We start from the raw sequence: 26,850 nt of genomic DNA, 5'->3' as shown, positions 1-26,850 counted from the left end.
TAACTATTACTGTCCAGTGTCTTTGGTTACCATTGGACCAAACATAATGACAAATACACACAGGGATCATAGTCAACTTACCAACTGACCAATTTATCTCCCACTAAATACCGACAAACAAAAAAGGGCCTAAGTACGGGTAATTCTCTATCGTAAATGACTAAATGAAAGTTGGGGACATAAGTATCACTGTTTTTAAAATTGGACTAGATCAGAAAATTTGGAAATTGGTCACCTGATTAATTTCGTTTCACTCTAAAACCGTTTTTTGGCTAATAACTATTGATTTTGTCAATGAACTGCTGACCCGGGCAATCAAACTATCAACATGAATAATAGTTTTTGTTTTTTTTTTTACTTTTTTAAAATATTTTTCTTGTCAAAGTGGACTGTCTATTTGGTCCAAAAAGTTGGACCATTCGACCTAGAAACTGGATCCAAAATGATTCCTTGTCCGGTCCTATTTTAAAAACCTTGATACAATTGTTCATTATCAGTAAATCTGAACTCTCTCCGAGGTTCAATTACATCCTTTTAAGGGCTGTCAATGGATCGGTTTTGGGTCAAAACCAGGTAGAACCGGTCCCAGAACCAACATAGACCCTATAGGGTATGTAATTCTAGACCCAGAACCAAATCGATCGATTCTTGAGACAATTGGGTCCAACCCGATTTTGATATATATGCTAATAATACCCTTGCTAAAAATGCAATAAAAACCCTGTAAAAACCTAAAATGCAATGAAAGCCCTGCTAAAAACAATAAAAAAACCTGCTAAAAAGGAAACTAATAAAAAGAATAATAACTGTATTGATGTATATAATATATATTTAATAGTATATATAGGGGTTGGGTTGGGTTAAAATCTATTCGAGACAATGTGGACCTGGTTCCAACCCGATAATAGTTGGAAATTTTTAAGAACCAGAACCGACCCATCGGGACAAATTCTGGAACCAGAACCGCCTCAATCGGTCTGATTCCATCGGGTCTAACAGGTCTGACCCAACCCATTGACAGCCCTATTCCCTTTTGCCTCACATGGGCGCTTATGAATGGCTTCAGCCCACTGGGTATACACATACATGGCCCGTTTGGAAAGGCTGAACTGAAGATTTGGCAAGCTAGTTGAACGGCATAAGTAATTCAAAGATTACTGACCGACGCCTGACGGCGGATTTGGGCTCTTGGAAACTTTCACCAAACATAACTTACAGGTTGCTTGGCCCATCCTAGAAAGCCAAACGCCCAAACGCCATTACACTTCAGCCCTTCCAAACGGGCACACAATGATTCTCACGATGTGCGGCTGCAGTGTCATGTGGGAGGGAGGCAGATCCAAACTTTATTACGTTTGAATTCTCCAGAATCTGACAATAAGGGCAATCATGAAATGCCTGGTGCGTGCAGGTGGTTCATTGGCTATTATTACTAGAATACAGAATTCGGATTTTGTCCGAACACAAAATCCATCGTCACACCATTTCCGTAACGAGTCCGGATCTCATGCCTACGAGAACTCTGTTCACGTTGTCACACATGAAAAATATTTCATCTTCTGTATAGTATTATGTAGGGGGAGATGTTCCCAACTCAAGAAAGATAATATATTGTGGATAGGTATGGGCAGAGTTATTGTGGGCAGGAGCGAAAATTTATATTTATACTATCTATAAAGGAGTGAACACCCCTTTTTTTTGAAATTTTTATTGGACATTTTCTATCCCCTCATCTAAATATATAATAGACATAAATAGGACATATATGTCATTTACTCTCATTTTAGAAACTGTCTATTTATAACTGTTGAGAAATTGTCCATGAATTATAAATAATTTTGTCTTAGAGAAACTGCCACATAAAAATGTATATATATATTTACTAGTTAAGTGTAGTAGGTCTAAGTATTATTATATGTATCCCGTGCTGAAGCTTATCTTTTTGTTGTGTGCTGATGTGTCATGTTAGTATGGTGAACATTTTTTAGATATCTTTTTTGAACAAAAAAAGAAATCCAAATTCAATCGAGGTGGTTAGAAATTATTTAGAACATTAAATGCCCTTCCAAAATTAAAACTAATTTCTCATAAACAAGCTCCTTACATAAAAACTAGCTTAGTGAAAGAGGCTTTGACATTGATAGCTCATGTAACTTTTATGGTGGGGAAGATACATTCACATCTTTTAAAAACTGCTCCCACACTATTCAAATTTGAACAATCAGTAATGCGCCTCTCGAGGATCCAAATGACAATGACCAAAACTTGACTGGTGGACTAGGATAGGTAAAAATAAAGAAAGCAAAAAACTTTTGGTGAGAGAAAAATTGGCTTTCATTTTATGGGCTCTATGGAAGAATATAAATCAGAAGTCCCCCCCCCCCCCCCCCCCCCCGACCAAAAAAAAAATGCAAAGGGCATTTATGAGGGGGCCAAAAACGTTTGGTGGATTGGGGGGAGGGGGAAGAATAATTAAGGGGTGCCAACCCATTGTTGGTGGGGAGTGGGCAAGGGGAAATTTATATGGAGTAGTGGGGATTTTTGGGCCATAGGGGGGAGGGTGGGTGCCCCCTGGCTCCACCCCTGGTAGTAAGGCTCAGTTTGAAAGGAATACAAATGCAAATTTGTAAAGTGTAAAACTTTGTATTTTGTATTATTTTGTATGTATTTGCAATCTACAAATTTGCTTTTATATTCTTTTCAAACTGAGCCTAAAGAACTGGAAACCTCCAATCCCTGGTACTATTAAAATAAACTTTGATGCTTTTTGCATTAATTATGGGCAGTGCACTATTGCGTGTATTGCTCCTAATCACTTAGGCTCAATTTGGAAGGAGTACAAATACAAATTTATAGAGTGCAAAATCTTATATTTTGTATTATTTTATATATATTTGCACTGTACATATTTGTACTTGTACTCCTTCCAAACTGAGCCTTAGGTCGTGTTTTGGATGTTAAAGCTTACGAACTCAATTTCTATACTATTAATCAAGCAGATGCTTGGGCTGCCTGGGAAGGTGGAGCCCCCTTCGAAGCTAAGCACTATTGAAGAACTCAATCTATCAAGCACAAACTCAATCTATCAGTGACTGTTCATCTTTCACTCTTTATCCGCATTTTGAAAGAACTCTATACTACTATGGTAATCTGGTTGGAGCAAAAGTATTAAAGTTTCCCTTGTTCTATCACGCATTTTTGCTAGGCTCAGTTTGGAAGGAGTACAAATATACAAATATGTAAAGTATAAAACTGAGACTTAAGAAAATCAGTCTCACGGTAAATTATCAAATCCTCGAGGGAAAATGCTCTTATAAATTAAAACCCATCATAGTTCTTTAGTATTTCCATATGGCTCATTTATCGACTACAAATGATGAAATTCTCTCAACCCTCACATACTGAATTCAGGAAATGGGAAGAAAAGAGAAAGAGACGGAACCTTCCAACATATCCACTCTGTTATTGCAGAATTGCTTTTATTTGCATGATAGAGATCCCACTACTATTTTGATAGGTAAACTTGGGGGTGGGGAGATGGAAAAAGATGAAGACGGTATTCAATCCCATCCCAGGTCGGTGGGAACTGGGAGCTGCATCCACCAACTAGCCAGTAAGGCTTTCTAAATATTTATGGAAGAGTAGAATCAGAGGTACTGGCTTGCAAGCTTTCCCTCATTGACAATGTAATTTTGTGGGGGAAAGGCTTCTCCCATGAAGTACCTGTCCAGCATGTCCTTCACTCCAGCTGCGTACCGTAGCTGTACCATTTTCCATTTACTTTAAATCAGAACAATGCAATGAAACAGGGGAAAAATAAAACTCCCCAATAGATAAGCAAATGGGAAAGATTCCAGAGTAGATACCTGAGCATCAATGGTGGTACCAGAAATATGAGGTGTCATTGCCTGGTTCGGCATGTATCGCCATGGATGATCTTTGGGTGCTGGTTGTGGATACCACACATCACCACTGTAGCCTAAAATTTAGAAAATTGATTCAGACTGTTAATTACTACAAGAAAACACATGATAACATTTCTTATGTTATTATGACATCCTGGTGCCATTTACTTGATAGCCAGTATAAGAGATATAAGCCCCCCAAAAATAACATCATAAGAGTCCTTAATTCTAGTTTTATCCCTCCCTTCTCCAGACCTGTGGTGAACAGTAACAAAATTAGTGACAACTTCGAATTGGAGAACAGGAGGATATCTTTAAAAAAGGCTTATTATCATTTTTTTTTGCTTGCTTCACCAAGTTTTTTCTTTTTGATAGGCAAGCTTGCTTTACTAAGTCGTTTATGACCATAAGCTTCTTTCCACATTACATGTACAACCAAGAGTTACCTGCTATATGCCCACTGGAGCACCCATCAACAACTGCTTGGGTGTCCATTATTGCCCCTCGAGCATTATTCACAATCAGGACACCTCTTTTCATCTTTGAGATCCTATCCTTGTCAAACATCCCTCTGAAACATAAGATCACAAACCAGAGTAAGTTCAGCCAATAAGCATACCAGAAATATATATGTTGCTTGTGATATTAATGGTTTATACATTACTAAAAAGTAACGAGTGATCACAAACCAAGTAAGTTCTTAAACTCAAACATTGGCTATTCCTGGAACCACAGTATCTAAACCGTTGTTCTTCACATAAACAAGGGACAAGCTCTTTATCATAAAAAATCTAATTGCAATTACAAATTTTCACTAACACAATAGTGCAAAACAGAAGTATGCTTTTAGACATGTAACTGCTTTTCTTCTTGCAGTGAACCATTCAATTAACAAAGATGTCATATTAATAATCTAAAAAGGTGCTGTAGGGGCCATTGCCTGGCATAATGGAAAAATCCCGACTGGCAAGCATGAGAACAAAGGTTTAAGTCAGAGACCAGTCACTTTGTGCAAAAACATGCCTAAGGTTAGGACCATGTCCAGTCTACCCCTCCCAAGACTCCATAGCTGGGACCAACACAGCTCCTCTGAGAAAACTTCATCATTTTGTTCTGCAATGTTTGTCTTCTCACTACTCAGTAGTAGAGGTTCTCTAGTCTTGCCTTCTGCAGCAGTTGGCTCTAGGGGTGCTATCTTGTGGACTATGGTTCCAAGTATTATCTGTTGATACATTTAGAAATAGAAGAATCATCATATTTTCAAAGGTGAAGATAAATCTTCCGAGACTTTCTGCAGTTGCCAGTAGTCTGGTCATGGATTAGGATTTGGTTTTTAAAGACTTTAGCTCTTTAAAGAGAATGGTCATTGTGTTTATCTGGTCTGTTGTTTTGGTGTAGATATAGTATACTGCAAATTGTTGAAGACTATATCATAATTTGTTGTATACCTTATACCTTCATTCTTATTTTTAATAATTTTTTTTATTACATAACAAAAAAATGTTACTGCATTTTCTTTTCTTTTACAAAAGGAACATCAGAATCATGCAAACGGCAAAATCCAATAAGCTATTTGCCTATTTCTTCATGTAAATCAAGTCAAGAAGCACACCAAACCAAGGCCACTAGGCAGATTGTGAGCAGAAATGCTCTATGATATCTGCTTATTCTGCTATGCAAGGTTTCAAAAGTCTATCCATTGCCCACAAGTGAATGCAACCAAACACAAAAGAAAACCGGCATATTTGCCGAGGAAAGGACAGGCATAAGATGATGTCCATACCTTGTTTTCTCTGTAAGAGGTGTATTGATAACAATTATGTCACACTTTGGAAGCATTGCATCAAGATCCTCTTCAAACTTGGCCCCAATCTGATTTTCCAACTCTGGATCCATCTTGATTCTGTCATGGTAAAGAAGATTGCAGTTGAAGGGCTTCAAACGTTGGAGCAAAAGCCTGCCAATACGTCCAGCACCAACGGTTCCCACTGTCTTGCCCTCAAGGTCATAAGCTCTATGAGAAATGCCAGCCACATTCCATTCCCCATTAATAACTTGATGATAACCAGGTAAGAAATTCCGCACAAGAATGAGGATTCTCATGAGCTCATCTTCTGCAACTGATACTACATTACTTCCAGTGACCTCAGCAACAGTTAATCCGGCAGCAGCTGCAGCTTTCAAATCAATATGATCAGAGCCAATTCCAGCTGTGAGAAGAAGTTGTAAATTCTTGGCCTTCTTGATCCTTTCTTCCGTAACATAGGCTGGGTGAAAGGGCGTTGTTATTAGGACATGAAGATCAGGAATATGTTTTTCAAGTTCTGCATACAAAAAATACACATCCAAAACAAAACAAATAGTCCAGTTGTTAGTTGAAAAATATATTAATGACCAATAATAAGCAAAAAAAAAAAAAAACATGCAACAAGTAATCACATTTAGATTATCATAGAACAATAGAATTCTACCCCCAACTGAACTGTCTTATAGCAGTAGTTCACATGGATCATGTTCAGAATCCACCATGTGCTTCCTGCTGAACACAAGCAGAGAACTCTGTGGCTAAAATTATCCTGAAAAGGTCCCTAACATTCTAAATACCATGGCCAGATTCAGGAATCTGTAAAAAGCTAAAAGGACTGAGGAAATTTTCAGGTAAAGTAAGCACACTTGAAATCTCAATTAAATCCACCATGTGCCTCCCTGTTGTTTATTGATTTTTTTAACATTCTCTGCTTGCTTCACTTTCGCTAAGGCTCAGTTTGGAAGTACAAATACAAGTATGCACAATGCAAATGCATACACAAAATAATACAAAATACAAGGTTTCGCACTCCACATATTTGTATTTGTACTCTTTCCAAACCGGGCCTAATGTGGTTCCACATAAACCTCCTCTATACTGAAAAAGAAAAAGGAAGAAAAGAAGATAATAGAGATCAAGTAACCAAGCCATTCATCAATAGAAAGCTCAACTAATAATTTAATATCCTAATTTGCGAAAACCTGAACATGAGGCTAGAGATACTAGAAGCTATGAAATACCAATGCTGTCATTAATTACACAAACCAATATAGCATGCCATTAGAAGCTATGAAATGCCAATACAACATGTAGTTAGAATCTAAGGCATTGCTTACAGCTGATAGTTTGGTAACAGGTCAGACATCACCATACTTGCCTGGTTGTGTTAAAACAGAGTATGGGCCAAGCATTGGCTAGACAATGTCACAAGTAGCTAAAGCTATTATAATGTTTGATGTGCCATGAAAAAGATCGTTTATTGTTTGATCACAGCGAAGGTGATATGTGATTGTACTACAGCTTCATTCTACTAAATAAAATTTTCCAAATTCCAATCCGTGGGAACATAAGCCAGATAAGGATGATGCTACTGACCACAATCAGGACCTTCTTTATCATCTGTTACAATGTATTGATGGCCTTGTGATTCCAGCCAATCGCGTATGCCCAAGGATCCCTCCACACAACCTACGAAATTGGGATTCATCGAGGCATACTCATTAGCCTTGTAGAACACCCCAACAATCTTCTTGCTCCCAGGAGAAGCCTGTGTAGCAATAGGAAGTAGAAGAGGATCAAGAAAACACACAAGACAGAATGAATTAGTTTCATGGAAGCCGATGCCTTAGCGGGGAAAAACCTAAGAGCAAAACAGTCAATTCCTTGCCACATCACAAATACAAACACACACATGCATACACAACAAAGATGCTTACTAAAAGAACACATACTAAAAAAAATATACAAAGAGAATTAGCAAGTCTTTCATTTGGCCCAGCTTAGGCTAGAGGTTATTTAATCTTTACTACCAGAGGGAGAATATATGCCTTGGGCATCTCCAACAAGGGAAAATGTGCCAATCATTTGTGCTGATGTACGTATAATAAGGAATTGGTTGTTTATCATCATCTAAGACGACTGATGACTGAACCAAGAGCAAAAGTTGAAACCTTCATAATTGTATTATTAGTATAATGGGGGGTATAAATGCAAATGGTTTAGATAACACGGGGGTGCATAAGAAATACTAAAAATACTAGGAGAGATGTAAAATTACCATATCACATGAAATCCGGGAGGAAGAAGCCCTTCAAAATGCATTAGTTTGAAAGATTGCAAGTGGTACAATGATGTTAAAAAAAAAAAAAAAAAAAAAAGTTGGTTTAAAATCAATGGCTTTTTGTTGAGGATCAGGACCCACCATTAAACGGGTCACACCAAACCAAAAGTCCACCTGATTGAACGATTGCAATTGACAAATTTGATGTGATGATTTGGACGGTGGGAAGAAACCCTATTACATTTCTAGAACTGCAATATAAATCACATGGTTAAAAATAGTTCAGTCAGTCATGCTAGTTTTCTGAACATTGAATCTCTTATGTGGGACCAATTATGTGATGATGATCCTGTTCCTCTTCTATATATACGGGAGGAGCTAAATAGTCACGCATTTTAGTTCCTCTTCTAAATCCTACCATTTGATGCTCTAACCAGTTCATTGGACAGTCCGGATTTCTTCTTTATTAAGCCCTAGGCCAGGAGAACTCATATAGTCATATATCACAGGTCCTCAAGGTTTCTTCTTCTTCTTCTTCAGTTGAGTTCGTATTTTAGTTGTTACCTGGCCAAATCAGTAACAACGATTTAATTACCTGCGTTTACCTACTGGGAGTCCCGTCCCGGACACCGAGAGCGTTTTCCGGCTTTTGTTTTGGGGGGGTGGGGTTATGTTTGGACGGGATGAATATGGACAGAAATAAGAATATATCGCTTCGACTGGATTACATGGCGTTAACGTTAAGCAACACAAGGGCGCTCAGAGAAACAGAGGGCCACTTGCAGCGGCTGGCCATCAGTAGGCATTACTAAGATACATTCAATTTGCTGATTGTTGAGTTGTACTATATGTAATCAGAAACCCAGACCTTTAATTTCAAACCTACAGCTTTCCTAAGAGATCGCCTCGTGGTGGACTTTCAGCAGTTGATCCGTCCGCCGGAGTGAGTGAGATTTCATAATCGGATTATTAGCACTTAATAAACTCAGAAATTAAAAATTAATAAAATATGAAAAACATATTTTAATAGACAAATATACGAGGAACATTATAAAAATCTGGTCTTTTGGGTTAATGTGCCGATCGGCTGTAAGGAATTGGCATCGATGCGAAACATCATCTGGATGTTTCCACTTGGTAGGCATGCGATGAGGAAGAGATAGAAAGACAAAAAGAGCTGAGAGTTAAAAATGGATGCTTGAATGGTGAAAACGGGACTCAAAGTAACAATAAGGAGAACAAAATCAAGGAACAGTGAAGTACATACATGGAGGTATCTGTGAAGAGGCGATGTGGCCGAAAACCGAGAAGCAGAGACGGTTCGAAGCGCGGAAGCAGCAGCCCTCCTCATCGCCATTTCTCTCTGCTTTTGCTTTTAAAAACGTCTCACTCAGAAAACACGGTTGCAGCTGTGGTATGTAATGGCCATATATGATCCCATTTCTTCTCTCTATAATTTATAGCATTTGTAGTATAGCACAGGCACAGGCGGGGTTTAGGACATTGGATACATTCAAAAAGAAACTAATAAGAAAAAAATTGTGAATAATTCTTCTATCTGTTGTCTTCTTCTACGTATTTATTCTATTATCTTTAATCCATCCAATCACCATTAATATCTTGTATTTTATTAATACGCGAAATTAGGGGTAATTTAACTAATTATTCACCAGTTCCCATGAGTCCATGACCAACGTGTAACTAAACTAAAGCCTTACACGTAAATACTTGGATGTAAATTGTGCTCACAGCATTTTGTCCAACGCTGCAAATCGTCGCGTATGATTGGTGCGTGGAGTCAACACCTGACCTCATTTGATTGACTTGTGTTGTTAGATTCGATCAGAGCGGCAGCGGCGGCCATATCCGTGGAGGAGGAGAGTTATAATACAATTTCTTCTCCACTTTTCTTTTTTGTTTTATTCGGACAGGACGTGTCACTGACTTTGACAATCTTATCTTATCTACCAGAAGAAAAAATAAAGGAAAATACAAAAGAAAAAAAAAAGTGGACAAGACGTATCACTGTAGGATATGGCTTCCCAAATATCTGAAAGGTGACCCTGAGGAGACTCGACAGTCGACGTTTTTGGTTGCCCCGACACGGTTTTAACGTGATACATCGTCGAACTTGCTCAGTAGGGAGCTTGATTGGATCTGATGGTTAGCAATAGCACACTTGGCAACAATACAGAGATAAAAACTAAAACGTGCAGAAACGGAAATTTGGAACACTTGTGAAATGCTCCGACGCGAAATTCTAACACCCGGTCGATGAGCAAGGGGCGTTTTGTAATGTGTATGAAAAATTAGTGGGTATCACGGTCCACAGCAGTTTTGACCGTGAATACTTACATTGGCATATTCTGTAATATGGATGGTTTGGACTAGTTAATATCATAATTTTTTGATTCTATGTATCTTATATATAATGATATATATATATTTAATCATAAATATATAATTTTTGTATTTTATATGATAATATTTTAAAAAAATGTATCAATGAATTAATATTAAGTTATTAACCAATAAATCATGATTTTCAAAATCGGACCAGACCGGATAGTTGGACGAGAAAAACCAGGAACCAGGTGATCGGTTCTGTTTTTCTCCAAAATCAAAAAATTGCAAAAAAAAAAAATGTTGATTTGGTCAACAAACCACTGACCCGAATGGTTGAACCATTTGAACTGTTCAACGGTTTTGACCATTTTTTTATTTCTTATTTTTGTCAAAACAGACCGACCATTCGACCCAGGAACTGGACCCCTAACCGGTTCATTCTCTGGGTCGGTCTTAAAAACCTTGCAATAAATATTATTTTTTTTATAAAAAATAGTAAAATAATTAAAAAATAAAAAATATATTTTTAATATTTAAAAATATTATTTTATTGATAAAACCATTACAAAGTTATAAAAATTAAGTAAAATAATTCATATTTTAGATCATACAACCGAAATGCAACTACAGGAATTTCATAGATAAAACTGAAGGTGTATCTCTGTGTATATGTAGTCTATCTTAGACCACACAACCTTTTTGACCCCTGCTCCTTGAAGCATGGGATAAAAAATAAACGATGGATGGAGCGTATCCACGAGTTTTTTCCATTAACGATATATTGGGATGTAGACGGGACCTATCCATGCTATATTGGTGTGGACCAGTCCCATCCGCACCCAGCCAAATCCCGTGGTCCACAAGATATTCACGGTGCTGAACATCGCCTAAAAAGTTGCTATAGTACAACCTCATTTTACCCGATTCAAATATGCTATTAGCTATGCATTAAACTGTGAATGCCTTTGGCTTGTGTAGCCATAAAAAAAAAGCCGTGAATGCCCTACTCTTGATGAATCAACCTACATTTGAAATAATTAAGTATATGTTTGGTTTCGTTTACGTTTATTGAGTAAACGCTTATTGAGAGTAACACATAGGTGCCCCATCAACAAATGTCTCATTAATTGCATTTGTGTATAGGGTTGTTCATAAGAAGACCCAATTCGACCAAATTGATGGTTCAGGTTATGAAAACCGAAACCGACCTGAACCGAACAGACATATTTGTTAGTAGTTAGTTCCTAGTTAGTATTTACAACCTAATTAGTTCCTAATTAACTAAGTTGTCTCCATCCTAGTTACAACCTAACTTAATTTCTAGTCTTCTAGTTAGGAATGACACTAATGGCAAGTATTGTAAGACAACTAGACAATGAATTTTTTTGTAAAAGTTTAAAGAAAATAATCAAATGATCCTAGTTTTTATGGTCTTTTACACCAAATAGGCAACCAATTACAATTAGAATTAGGTGTCCTTTTTTACTTAGATTATAAGGTTTATTGAAATATACAAATTTCAGTATTCTTTCTCTAATACAGTTTGACTTTCTATTTTCTTGATAACTTATATTCTAACTTGGTTCGCCCTCTACCAATTTCAGTCTTCTTTCTCTAGTAGAATTATGTGTCAATTTTTACATCAAATTTCAGTCTTTTTTCTCTAATCTACCAATTTTATTACCATGGTTGAACTTAGAGCCGAAACCGACCCAACCTGACTCAAACCGACCAGGTTGGTTTTGCTTAACACAGGGTCGGTTTCGGTTTCAATTTCAGGTAACCTGACCAGGTTGGGTCGGTTGAAAAAATCTCAGTAAATCGACCCAACCCGACCTGTGAACAACCCTATTTGTGTGTATCGAAGTTTTCAAAAGTAAACTTCGATTTCTGTGCGCCTCTCCTGTTTCAACAAGCTTCATTTTGGAGCTTCCTAAAACGGTTAGGCATTTATTGGCATTTTGTTGATGTGGTGCCTAATGGCGCCTATGTGTCATAAACACCCTCATTAAATGTGTTTCTCGATTTTTGCAGTCATACAAGTACAAAACGTTTACTAAATAAACATAAACGGAACCAAACACCCTATAAATCAAAGCCCTTGATTTATTGCCATCGGCCCATCTTAAATTAAAGGGAAAATTCCTGATCATTACCTTGAATTTTGGAGGTTGTCTAGTTATAGTCTCCCAACTCTTAAATGTGTCTATTTTGAAAGTTTGGGTACTGAATTGTCACATTTTAAAGTTTGGGGACCAAATTGTCACTCGAACTAAAGTACATGGTACTAATCAGGAATTTTCCCTTAAAACTATTGACCCTACCAATTGAACTGAAAAAGTGGTGAACCAATTTTAGAAAACAAGCTTTTTTTTTTTTTTGAATTTTTTGGGTACATAAATGCAAATTTCTAAGGTCATAACTTTGCACTCAGATGTCCAATTGGGGTGATCTTTTTCTTTTCTTATTTTGGGTAACTTTTCGAGATAGGCGCTTTACCCCACTATTTTTTTTTTTTTGCTAAAAAGATGTCCTTTTTAGCCTTAAATCTTAATTCTTAATATAAAAGTGAAAACTAAAAAATATATGTCATAAAAGAATATAATTATATATTTTGAATAGTATAATCTAATATATATACACACATTTGCGCATGATTGAAGCTCTAAAATGTGAACCTCTCTCTTTTCTAGGTTGTTGCCTTGTCCAATTCTCTAAATATTGATATTTATTATTATATATTTTAATAATAAATTTTATCTTTCATTGACAATCTTCCATTAAAAAGAGAGTTTAATTAAGAATTAAAATACATATTAATATACCAAACACTTAGGGTATGGCATAATCCTTTTTATCCCCTATTTATTTTTGATTTTTAATAGACAAATTTAATGGTATGTCAAATTCAAATTCAAATTTGAATTTGAATATTATCTTAGATATGATATTTAATTTGCCTTTAATGATATGTTATTAAAAGTGATATTAAAGTTGCCAAAATTAAATAAGAGAGAGAAGAATATTAGATTCAATACATGCAGCATATAGGGAGTGCTTTATTAGATGACCCTTGAAAAAAAACGATATGATGGATTGACGGACAATTATATGTAGAAATCAAGAGATACTGAACATGTTCAAGTCTTGACTAATAAAAATTTTAAATGTCAATAATAAGAGTCCGTTTTAGTTTGTGGAAATCACAGCTTTTAATAGGACAAGCGAGAAACTTCATTGGGTGGCCGTTTAAAGAGGGGTTTATTTTAAACCTATAAAATAAAAGAGGGAATATATTCATTATTATTATTATTATTATTTTTTGTATTTAATATATCAATAAGATAAAAAACTGATGCTTATTACCAATATTCTTTTAGCAAAAAAAGACAAGCAAAGAATTGAGTGAAGATTCAAAACAGCTCAGACTGTTTTTTTTTTTTTTTTTTCTCAAACAGCCAAGTTTTTCCAATGTAAGACGAATTTGGGACTTGGAACAACCATATCGATACGTATCAAAGAAGTCATTTTTTATCTATTTTACTTATTACTTGGTGTAACATGTGAGACCCACTTCTAAAAATAAAACAGACAACAACAACAAAAAAAGAAAAGAAAAGGTTTTTTATTATCTTGAAAACATACCACCTACATTGGGAAAGACCTCTTAGTAGATTTATTCTTATTGTCAAAGTGGGCTTCTTGGTGAAGTCTGGATCCTCTAATTTTCCTTTTTAAGACCACCTTGGCATATCCAATAAGCCAAACCTGCCTATTTACAGAGCGGTTTGAAAAATAGGTTGAATCACTTATTGGGTCGATTCAAATGAGTTGGGTTATGATTATCTAGGGGATTAATAGCTAAAAGATCCAAGTGTAATTTGCCTCATCAATTCCTGTTGGCCTTTCATTTAAATTCAAATGATGCTTTTTTTTTTTTTTAATTTACCTTATAGTTTGCATATTATTAAGAAACCCTTATAGCCATAACCACCAACCCCTAGTGGCAACGGGTTTATACTTTCTACTCAAACGAGCCAATGACCGTACCAATTGAGCCACTTATCGGTTGGTAATTCTAAGGTTTGTAAAATTGACTCGGAAAATAAATCGGTCAGGGGTCTGGTTTCCGGGTCAAATAGTCTAACCATTCAAATTGAATGGTCAGCCCATTCTGACAAGAAAATAAAAAAAATAAAAAATGGTCAAAACCATTTGAATGATTAACTGTTCGGGTCAGCGGTTTATTGACCAAAATCAACAGTTTTTGGAAAAATTCTGATTTTGGTCCGACTGTCCGGTCCAGTCCAATTTTGAAAACCATGGGTAATTCAAATAACTGGTTAACTCATAATTAGCATAATTAATTCTCAATTTATAATTAATGCATAAAAGGGTTTGACTCTAACATTGGAAAGACATTATACTGAAAAAACTTACAACTAACCAACCAACCAACTAGTACCATAGATTTTTTCTACATAAAATTCTGGTTAATAACTGGAAATAATTATTAACTGAAACTATTTATGCTAGCATAAACTCAACTTAAAATCCATTGCTGTAATAAATTCTAGGTAGAGTTTGGCACAAATATGGCTCATGACCTGAATTAGCTGGAATCTGAACACAATCAAATGGTTAGAATGGTTTAAACAATAAACTTAACATTGATAGAATCAACCAGTCTGATCTGATTTTTATATCTCTAACTGGCCGGTTCAACCATGGTCCGTTCAAATGAAATAACTATAATTATTGATTTTCGTTAATCACTAACACAAATGATTAACTCTATTTAAATTCTTCATGTAAAAACAAAACTATGTGCACGTGATGTGATTCGGACCTAACGTACTTATGTGAAAACCAAGCATTTTTACCATTAAATCATGTCTAACCAAATAAGTGTGTTTGGTCCCCAAACCATCAATCTAGGCTGACTTCAAATTGCACGTGAGGAGCATTTTATGGTCAAGTTGCACTGTTGCAACCTGCAAGGTTTGATTGATTAGACATGCCAGAGGAATGGCCGAGAAGGTAGATTCCTTTGTGCCTCTACGTAAGCTACCAATAGGTCCAATACCATTAAAGAGTTGGCATATAAATCCCTTGATCCTTGCTACGACTATGAGACTCACATTGCTCAGATTCGGCTGACTTGCAATTGGTTCATAGATCGATTATTATCCTCTTTGGATTGGGTACGTAGGGTATTTGGTTCGCTTCTTAATCTTAAAAGTTCCGCCCGATTTGCATTACCAGTGGGTTACTCATACAGTGATACCAGAGTATCAGAGTCTGTTAAAGACATTCATTCTACTGATTAGTGATTTAAACAACGTAAAGATCTCAACAATAATACAAAGATTGTTCATATCACATCTATCAATCTATCACAAGATGGGTGGAGTGGAGCATGGACACCGTTCAGGAGGGGCTGAAAGGCAGCGGCTTTTGGGGAGATGGCCCAACACAAACAACATATAAGCTGTTTGTTGATTTTTTAAGGGTTTTGTTCACTTTTCGGTTATTTACTTGAGAAACACTTACCCAGATAAGTGTGTTTATTTATTTTCTTTTATTTTCCATGTAAATAAGACAATGATTATTTTAGTCAAAAAATTCATTATTAAAAAGGGGGGGCACTTTTATCTCATCCAAGTGTTGGCAACTATTTTACAGGTGGAAAAGTTATTTATCCACTTGGGAGAAGGGAAGTAAGTGATACCTAGGAAAATAAATTTTCTCTGGTTCCCACATAAATCTGAAAAAAGAACAATGGATTCTTGGTTACAATCCCATTGACCAGCTTTCTCCCCTCTCAAAATCCTAAAAAAAACACCCCCTAGAATGTTTGATGAAAAATCCAGATAGCACAAATTTGTGGTCAGTCGGTCATTTAGAGGGCTGTATTTTCTATAGCTACTTAGAGCAAGGTTCAAAAAATCGACATGTATCAGTCGATACTAGCCAATACGTATCATATTGGAAACTTCCCGATATGCCCCTATAGAGGGTGTATCGGGGTTTTGACCGGTTCAGAGGGTGGACAAACCTTAAACCAGCCCCTCTGAACCAGATTAAAAAAAAAACTAAAAAAAAACAATCAATATTGCTCGATATGCCTCTACCGGCATATCGAGCCTATTGATATTTTGAACCTTGATTTAGAAGGCTGTTTTTTTTTTTTTTTGATAGTTATTTAGAGGGCTGTTGGGTTCAGCTTCTTTCAATAGCTTATCTCGAGTGCTTCTAAGCGGCAGAACCAGATCAGCTAGGCTTTAGTAAATACCATAACGTGCGTCACAACCACAAGGTCCTCAACCATCCTCACAACTCATGCTGCGTTGATGGCCCTTTGTGTTGAAATCGAATTAGCTCCTCATAAAGTGCATCTCACACCAATCTTACAACACATTGCAGCGGTGCATTAAAAACTTCTTCCCATGAATGACATGCAAGGGATATATTCCCAATATAAGGTTGAAAATACTGTGGTTGGTGTGAGGATCACTTTGTGAAGAGCAAATCCAGTTGCCTTTATGTTTCTCATTGTCAACAAACTAGGCTGGTTAGTCGGTTAACCTGAAATGGGAATTTTAGACTTCATTCCACCTCGGAATTCTGATTTGAACTACTAATACCATGTCCACCCTAAATTAGTCTCAATTCTGAGCTGCTACCCAACTGTGGAGATAAGATACCGAATAGTATAGTAAGAGGAACGGGATCTGTTCCTCACATGCACATCTGTTCCTCATATTTAATAATTTTAAGTATGGGAGATGTTCCCAATGAATGGTAGGATATGCATGTGAAGAGCAGATCCAATCTCACAGTAAGAACCCCACGTGAACCAGGCCTAGGCAATGATTGCAGCATTAGGCCGGTTAGTCAGTGAACCTAAAACAGCCCTAGGCAATGATTGCAAAATTAAGTGGGACAGTAAAGGCTAAGATGCGTGATTGAGTAGTACTGACTTCAAATATCCGGTTCATCAGGGCCCTAATAGCGTCTACGGTCTACCTGAGGACAATCCGAGCTGCCCATCCAATGAAATGCATGCTAATCTCGTTGAAAGTCGAAATTGGATATTGCCTGGAAAATAACATGCCTCAATTACTTAAAGGACCCTCCGATTTTGGCACTAACTCGATCAATATCAATTGTTTTCCTTGTAATTATTAATTTTTAGGGGAAAATGTGTTAAAATACCCTTAGAAATGAAGGCAAAACTGCAATTCATAGACAGGTGTAGTCCATTTCTGCTGATGTGTCATACGTGCCACATCAGCAAATAAATAGAATTGATAAAAAATGGCAATTAATAGCCTTGTTTTTTAAGAAAATGTTTTTGTAATAATTAGCTTTGGGATTCAAGAAAAGAGTTTCTTGAAATACCAAATTTTTGTTTCTTTAATGGAGAGTGATCCTAAATCACCTGGTAACATGGCACATTTAAATTTGAAAAAGCTGACAATTTTTTTTAGATGTCAAACAGTTGTCATTATAAATATATTATAATATTAAATCAAATCATTTCAAACATCCAGCCAGCTTATATCCCGTTTTCTTTGTATTTCTCAAAAAAACAGATGAAACAAATCACTTGTGAATCGGGGCCCACTAGTAAAACAGAACGGTTGTGAAATGCACCGGTCCCAAACGTCTTCTTTACCGCTGTGAAATGAATTGTGGGTTTAGTAGCAGTTGTGACATGGTGTGCAAACGTAGAGGAGAAAGACTAATATGGCGAAATACGTAGAATAGCTTGAACAAAACTTTGATTCCCTTTTTCATGAAAAATTTCCTTTGGTTCTTACAAATCATGTATAGCTACTCTTGTAGAAGAAAAATCTACAACTGTAAACTCATATAACATGCACAACTATGTAATTACACTCTTTACAACAAACGCCCTATAGCTAGAAAGAAGGAAAGGATGAAAAGAAGAAAAAAGAAATGTTCCTTACTTGTTTTTTTTATAGCTGTTGTTGCCTAATTGTTGAAGAAAAGAACCTTCTTCCTCCCTTTCCTTTTCTCACCAGCCTGTGACAAATGCCAGTCTTTGTAACTATACTTTTCAAATGGTCAGGGTAAAGCTAAAGACAGTAACTAGATCCCTAATGATGACAGTAGCTTATCCAATATGATTATGCTCCAGATAGCCGTGAAGGCTGAACACACTGAAATGTACTCCATTACTTGACAGTATTTATAGGTTAATTGATTCAATCTAATAGGAGCAGAAACAGAGTTTTTACCGCAAAAGGGGCAACTTAACTAAAACATTTCAAAGTATATATTTTTCCGCCCCTTCTTACATTGAAACAAAGTCATATGGCAATGTGCAAACAACATGTTGGTTATCTAATGCCTGGTTCCACAAATAGCACAGTAAGTAAACCAACATCTGTTTAATTTACATGGTAAAAATTGCTTATAAAAAATTACATGGTGCAGCTTAAAGATTTCTTACCAATATATGGAAATAGATGCACTTTATCATTGTGAGAATAATGTATATCTGGCTGCAAGGTAGCCTTTATAATTGATAAGACCGGTACCATGGGGAAGCAAGGGACATACCATCTGTAAAATATTATTCTTTTTTTTTTCTTTAAATTCCCTCCCCCATGGTCAACTGAATCCTGGTCATGCTCATCCATGTCAGTTCCTCCCTTATCTCTGCAGCCAAACATGCACTAAATGAAAGTTTACCATTTATCTTTTCTCCCCCTCTTTCAACTCCTCGTTTACATCCAATAAATGTCTATAAGCACATCCGTTCACTCTATGAGGAGTAAATAGAATCAGTAAATCACCTTTTGCTGCATTTCAGCTTTTCTTTTGAAATATGGTCAAATCTAGGACTTATTTGAAGTGACAAGCTGCTGCCCAGAATCAGTGGTGGATTTTGTAAAGGGTTGGAGAGTTGGAGATTTATCTAAGAGGGGAAAATTGGCATGGAATATCACTCCTGCAGCGGTCTTTTGGTGCATCTGGGAGGAGATAAATGCAAGGACATTCAAGAACAAAAAAAGTTCTGCAGACAGTGTTTCAGAAAATAATGGGAAAAATGTTTTCCCATCTTGCTGCAAACAAGTTGTTTAAAGATAAAAATTACAACTCCTTTTTTATATGATAATATTTTTGTAATGCTGCATTTAGGGGTTATAAGGTTGCATGGGCAGCGGTTGTATAATCCCTGTGTACATCAACTTGTTGTACATGTTATTTTAGCTAATTTAATACTGTACCATTTCTCAAGAAATGTAAGATGAATGAAGGCATTGCTTCTCTTATCAGATATCAAGGAGATTAAGAGCTATCTACCATTGATGAGATCTGGCCAATCACCAATTGGTAACCTCTTTTCAGTATTAAACCATTCCAGAAACCCCAACAGAAGAATACACCAGTTTGATCCCTAGAGATGAGCAAGGTCTTCCCTCAAAGAGATTCCTTTGGGCCCAGCTAACGCATAAACACTCTGATGCTGGATCTAAGTAGATAAGCATGATATCTCCAGTATAATCTCTAAATAAACTAGGGGTGCAACTTGGGCGGGATCAGGTTGGGATTTTGTCAAAATTTGAATGGGTCCTGAAGGAACTGGGTTGTGTGTATGAATGAAAGGGCTAATGCCCAGATAAGTTCAATTTCCTTTCTCTCTACTTTCTCCTCTTTGAACTAGATAAACAAGATAGAGAATGATCAAATCTGAAGTTGATTACGATCAGTAGTGAACTGTTAGCTTCTTTTGCTGTTTGTTCTTTCTTCTTCTATTTTCTAGTCAGTTTTCATTTAATTTTTGTTAGTTCCCTTGGTTCCTTTGATCTTCCCCTAGTTTTGATCTCCCTATTCTAAATCTTCCTACTCTTGGGGTTCCTGTTATGAAATCTGGTTTTTACCATGAATAGTAAGTCATAATTTTACTATAGATAGTAATAATGGGAATTACTATAAATAATATGTTCATAAATAGTATAAATCTTCCTCCTCTAGGAATGCGATTAGATGGGTTTCCAACCATGATTGGGGGTTGGGGCCCTTGGAGATTTGCTCATCTGCTGAATGAGATCCAGGAGATGTCTACATACCTCTCTTTGCTTTTTGTTTTGTTTTTTTTGTTTTTTTTTTTGTTTTATGCTTTCTGCAGACCTCTCTCATTTTAGATGGATTGCAAAGAAGCTAAACTCTTTAGCCGATAGATAAGCATCAACATTATATGCAAAATATGTAGTAATATCAGCATTCTAAGTGTACATAATGATGAAATTTATAATTGTACGTTAAAGTTATACCCGCTTGATGAACAATCTCATGATATATACAATGGTATCTCTTAACCTGCAGAAAAAAGAGAAGACAAAAAACTCAAGATAATTCCTCATAGAATACTGAATAGGCATCACTCTTACAAACCACTGTGGAAATAGATAATAAAGCAACATATCTCAAAGAATTATTAAAATTAGTCCTTCCCTTGTGTTGGAGAAATGTTGATATAACAAAGACATCTATGTAACCTAGATACTGCAGACACACAGAGGGATATGGCATTCATATGGAATTTATATTGAAAATTGAAGTCTCTTAGCAGAGTGTAAGATCCACAGCTATATAACATGCTGCTAGGGAAGTAAGGAGATCATCCAAGGAGGTAGGAGTAATCTTCCTATGGACACACAGATCAGTCACTTGTATGGCTGATAGGCTAGAAAGAGAAGGGGCAAAAGGGGAATAACTCTTTTGGGGGATTGCTTCTCATGGAGGAACCAAGGAAGTTCATAATATTTGAGACTAAAGCATATTGGGCTGGTTTAAACACTGCTAGACCATACTTCAGGATACCAGGCATATTCTAAGTAACCTATTCTTTTTCATTGAGCAATAAAGTTAACAGTTACCAATAAAAAATCTGCCAGATATGACATGAATGTAAAAACCAACCCAGATCCGGAACCGCTTTGGCCACTGGTTTCCAGGTCAATAGTTCGACCATCCAGTTCAAACGGACGGCCCGTTCCAACAAAAAAATAAAAATTAAAACAAAAAATGGCCAAAAACCATTGAACGGGTCAACAGTTCGACCGCCCGGGTCAACGGATCATTGACCAATTCAACGGTTTTTGGCCAGGGACCAGGTTTGGGGTAAAACAGAACTGGTTGCCTGGACGGTTCCCGGGCCAAACGGTCCAACCATCTGGGTCAATGGCGGTTTGAAAACGTTGGTAAAAACCTTTTTTTTTGTATCTGAGTAGGCTATGTTTGGTTGCAATTCTGCTCCAAGGAATTACTGTTTGAAGAATGAGTTCCAAGCCAAATATTTTTTTTTTTTAAGCTCAGTTTTTTAGCTTCAAAGAATTAACTCTTAGAATGACTTTTGAGCCCAGAAAGAGACTTTTTTTATCAATAATGCCCAGAAAAAGAATTAGTTCCAAAATTTTTCATAAAATTCAAATTTAATAGTGATTCTTAGAATCACAAAATTCATCAGAACCAATTCTGTAAATGAAAGCCAAATGTACAGCTATATAGTCTTCATGCAGTAAACATTAACTACCTGTAACTTCTGGCACAGAGATATCCAAAACTGATGTACTGGATTCCAGGAAGGACTCCTTTATGGGACTTATTTTGATGAGGCCTAATAGAATATCTGAGGGCTATTCTACTAATCTAATCCAATTCCTTGACTTTCAGCCTCATAAAAGTAATTTAAAATTCATTATAAGTTCAGATCTGGGAAGTTCCCTCTACTCTTTTCTTAGCCATTGTGAGTTGAGTCTTAATCAAAGATACCAATCTACTGGTTCAACAGTCAAGTGACACTTACGAGCTACTATCATCATTTGTTTGTAAAACATATTCAGTCCCACCAGAACCAAGTATTGAAAATGCAGTGGCATGTTCAACAGGAATTGTAACCTGCAAAAAATATATACATGTGGGTTACATATTGTGTATGGCACTCCATTATTTATAGATAAATTCTATCTCTACCTAGAAAAACTAGATAAATTAAAAAATCCCATTAGTAAACAACTTATAGCCCATCTTCCTCAAACAAGAAGTCAATGCTCAATAGTTTCTAGTGATCTAGACTCTCCACACATTACAAAGTCTCAAAACATCCTACTGAAACTTCTCCAGATGTTGAAGCGATTACCTTTTTATCTAGAAAAAGTACATCATATAACAAGCTGGGGGCACAGATGAGATGAAAGATCATTTGATGCAACACTAAAGAATGTGACAACTTTCATGACCCCATTGGCATATTATTCAAATCATCAAAACAGACTAGTTACAGTTCTTGCCCTGTGCATAATGACATCTAGGAAATAAAAGATACACAAGGAACTCTTCTTTACTTGCTAATATAAAGAAACAAGTTATAAGAAAGAAAAATATGAGGTAAGATCTCCATTACGAACAACCGTCATGTTGTCTTTAACAAGTCAGTCCACCTTTTCTTTGTCATTCCTGCAGGTATGGAAATGCGAAACTCCATCTAACCATATTATCCATAAAATACCTATGTAGGGTGCGAGACAATGAGCAAGGAACTGAGAATTTGCACCTAGCCCACAGTAAAACATTTGATATAACCCACTTAGAAAGAAAAACAACTTCAAATATTCTTTTGGACTGGTCCACCATTTTGAAAGAGTTCAAGAATATAGATCAGTTGTCTTGGGATGCCCTGATACCAATATTGTAGAAATGGGATAACATCCTATGAAAACCATTTGTTTGTACGTTTTGTATTAACAATAACTTACAACCCAGACTTTACTGGCTCAGCTCCAAACACATCAAGGTTAGCTATTGCATTGATAAAAAAGACGGAGATTCTTTGGTGTCTACAGTTCAAAATCTTAATCTTACATAGGGAGATCAATGAATGTGTGCAACTTCAGTATCCATTTACAATATGTTAAAGCATATGGAAGCAAAGAAAACACAATTTCTGAAGGAAAGCAATATCGAGATTTTTGTCTGTTGGAGAGGTGGAACGCAATCTATTTTTTGGGCTTTAGTTGTACCAAGTTTTGTGTGTGTGTGTGTGTGCAAAATATCAAATCTCATCACAGCAGAAAAGTGGGGATTTAAAAAAGTCTGAAATGGTTATCAATATCAACAAAAAGGTCTATCATGAACTTCACAGATTCTCGGCATATACAAGCTCCTATGGCCGTGAAAATGCTGGTCGTATGCTCTAAAACCAATAGTGTGACATTGTAGATGGGCATTTTTGTACTATTTACATTTATTAATAGAAGGGCAGTTTTGTCAATCATGTTTACTAATGTTACAGTAGAAATCACTGATTGTAGATTTAGTGGAATTTCTTGTGAAAGGAAAAGGGGAGGAAGATAAAGATTTCAGTAGTAGAGAAGAAAAGAGTAGGAAGTCAACCAGGATTCTTGAATTAACCCTAGCCGCCAACCCTTCATTATATTTATACTTAAAGGATGAGATATTACAAGGATGCCCTTAGTAGGGCGGCTACTAATGTAGCTGAACAGTCACAACTTAAAAACATAAACTAATGGGCCTAAAGCCCAATAACTTCCTAACTAAATAGCTTAAAATAAGTATAAAAAACAACTAGGCCCAACTCAACACTCCCCCTCAAGTTGGGAGTAAATGTCACACATTCCCAACTTGCGTAGATCATGCTTCAGTTTGTTCTTTGCAACACCTTTTGTGAGTGTAATCATTCATGGAGAGTGGGAGACGAGAGAGAGAGAAAGAGAATGAAATGGAGATACGATTGAGAGAAAAAGAAAAACCATCTCTGCCTGCCGCCAGTTCACTATTTATATTAACTTAATAAAAAAGAATAGAAATTACAAGTATGCCCCTGACGGCACACCCTAGAAACAAACTAATAAGGAAAAAAGGAAAAATAACTAACTGACAGTATCTTAAGAGGACAACCTACTAACAACAACTATAAAGTAACAATTAAATAAGCCTTACAACACTCCCCCTTAAGTTGGGCTGAATATATCTATCATGCCCAGTTTGCTTCTCTTGATAGTATAGCCGGCCAGAAATAAGAGGAAGAGAAGAGAAGAGAGGAGAGAAGAAAGAAGGATTTTGCAATATAACAGTGCTGGCGGCGCTAACCTTTATTTTAATATATATAGGGCGGTAGAAATAACAAGGGAAAAGACCATTGTGCCCCTGAGTACAATAACAGACATAATAGAAAGAAAAACGAAATAAAAAACACTTTAATTAGCCAAACAGACCCTAACGTCAGCAACTAAATTATTTTAACAACTTCCACAGTGATCTCACAGAGTTCTTTGTTTCGTGTGGGTCTATCCATCATAGCTCTTGTGCCAAAACTCCTCAACAAAATGGTGTTGCAGAAAGAATAAAACCGCCATCTACTTGAAGTGGCTCGTGGGTTACTCATCCATATGAGTATTCCAAAACGTTTTTGGTTGGATGCTGTGTTATATGCTACCTATCTCATCAACCGTATGCCATCTCGGGTGTTAGGGTACAAGGCCCCTCATCAGCTCCTATTCCCCAAAGTTCCCCTCTTTTCTATTCCCATTTGTGTATTTGGTTGCCGTTGTTTTGTTCAAAACTTGTCTCCTACCCATGGTAAACTTGACCCTCGTGCTCTTCCTTGTGTTTTCTTGGGATATCCTTCTTCTCAAAAGGGTTACCGTTGTTTTGATCCCGTCTCTCGAAAATACTAGGTTTTTATGGATGTGCCTTTTTTTTAGGGTGATTCCTTCTTCCCGATTTCTCCTCAGGGGGATAATAGGGTGGAGGAGAAATAATTTCAAGTACTACCTCCTCTACCTGACCCTCCTCCATTTCGTGTCTTTCTCCATCGCTGCAAGGACCATCCGGGTTCAAAAGCTGTTGAGCAACTTGAAACTATACGACCAACATCATTAGATTCACCAGGGATAGATCACATTCCACTAGGTACTATTATTCCCATTGACATTCCTGATCCTATTGCTATTGATTCTTCCTCTACCAATGACCTTGACATCCCTATTGCACAAAGGAAGGGAGTTAGGTCTTGTACCACCAAACATCCTATCTCCCACTTTGTCTTATATGAAAACATCTCATCCTCCTTTCGTGCTTTTCTCTCCTCCATTGATAGTATTCCTATCCCCAAAAATGTGACAGAAGCTCTTTCAGTACCTGAATGGACAGATGCAATGAAAGAAGAGATGGATGCCTTACATAAAAATGGTACATTGGAATTACTGGATCTCCCTGTGGGAAAGGAACCGGTAGGGTGTAAGTGGGTTTTTACAGTAAAGCACAAGGCTGATGGTACAGTAGAAAAGTACAAAGCTCGGTTGGTGGTGAACCTTGATTGCTAAGATGAATTCTATCAGAGTTCTCTTTTCTCTTGCTACTAACCTTGATTGGGATCTCCACTAGTTAGATATTAAAAATGCCTTCTTGAATGGTGATCTTGAAGAAGTGTACATGGTGCAACCTCCTGGCTTCTATGCGCAAGATCAAAAAGAAAAGGTGTGCAGGTTACAGAAGTCCTTGTACGGACTAAAACAGTCACCGAGATCCTGGTTCAACAAGTTTCACCTAAGTTGTACAGCAAATTGGTTATAAACAGTTTCAGACTAATCATACACTATTTGTGAAAAAGGGAGAAGGGAAAATTACAGCCTTGATAGTGTATGTTGATGACATAGTGATCATAGGTGACAAGAAGGTGGAAATTCAGAGACTAAAGGAGTTCCTAGCCACTCAATTTGAGGTGAAGGATCTAGGTCCCTTGAAGTATTTTCTTGGAATTGAAGTGGCGCGTTCGAAAAAGGAGATCTTCATTTCTCAAAGAAAATACACCCTAGATTTATTACAGGATATAGGAAAGCTTGGAGTCAAGCCTGTTGACTCCCCCATTGATCCAAACCAAAGATTAGGTGATTGTCAAGGTGAGACTATCACCGATGTGAAACAATTCTAGAGACTTGTGGGTAGACTATTACATTTGTCTATGACACGACCAAGCATTGCTTATGTTGTGGGTATCCTTAGTCAATTCATGCATGCTCCTAAGACTACTCACTTAGAGGCAGCCGATAGAATTCTTAGGTATCTGAAGAAGTTGCCAGGGGCTGGTTTACTTTTCCAAAAGAATGGTCACTTGAAGGTTGAGGTGTATACAGATGCTGATTGGACCGAATCAGTTGATGACAAAAAATCTACTAGTGGGTATTGCACCTTTGTGGGAGGAAACCTAGTCACGTGGAGAAGCAAGAAACAAAATGTTGTGGCAAGGTCTAGTGCTGAAGCTGAATATAGAGCAATGTCCCATGGAGTGGCTGAAGTTATGTGGATAAAGAACTTGTTAAATGAGTTGGGATTTCCTATTGATGGTCCCATATCCTTGTATTGTGATAACAAAGCTGCTATCAACATTGCTGCCAACCCAGTGCTCCATGGTAGAACTAAACATATTGAGGTTGACAAGCACTTTATTAGGG

General features: G+C 36.8%; 2 protein-coding genes across 4 annotated transcripts in view; both read right to left on the bottom strand.

Annotated features, from left to right (window-relative positions):
- Positions 1-3,284: 3,284 nt before the first annotated feature.
- Positions 3,285-9,584, bottom strand: FDH (formate dehydrogenase). The gene is made up of 6 exons (XM_010252977.3): positions 9,261-9,584; positions 7,309-7,480; positions 5,689-6,229; positions 4,352-4,476; positions 3,867-3,979; positions 3,285-3,761 (listed from the first exon to the last, which is right to left on the bottom strand). Exons 1-6 carry the CDS (start codon positions 9,348-9,350, stop codon positions 3,648-3,650), a joined length of 1,155 nt encoding a protein of 384 aa, XP_010251279.1. The 5' UTR covers positions 9,351-9,584; the 3' UTR covers positions 3,285-3,647.
- Positions 9,585-17,884: 8,300 nt separating this feature from the next.
- LOC104593212 (uncharacterized) overlaps positions 17,885-26,850 on the bottom strand; it is a 62,290-nt gene continuing 53,324 nt past the window's right edge. For 2 of the 3 annotated variants that reach the window (XM_010252973.3, XM_010252974.3), the window contains 3 exons: positions 22,185-22,276; positions 20,650-20,695; positions 18,114-18,391 (listed from right to left, as the gene is read on the bottom strand). In XM_010252973.3, the coding sequence (XP_010251275.1) occupies positions 18,341-18,391; positions 20,650-20,695; positions 22,185-22,276 (189 nt within the window). In that variant the 3' untranslated portion in view covers positions 18,114-18,340. Of the gene's footprint in view, positions 18,023-18,113; positions 18,392-20,649; positions 20,696-22,184; positions 22,277-26,850 lie in introns of those variants that run through there. The other variant, XM_088900183.1, reaches the window with a different exon arrangement.

This window comes from Nelumbo nucifera, chromosome 3, assembly GCF_055504915.1.
Source record: "Nelumbo nucifera cultivar China Antique chromosome 3, China Antique-T2T, whole genome shotgun sequence".
Classification (NCBI taxonomy): Eukaryota; Viridiplantae; Streptophyta; class Magnoliopsida; order Proteales; family Nelumbonaceae; genus Nelumbo; species Nelumbo nucifera.
This window is presented reverse-complemented; position numbering and strand designations above follow the sequence as displayed.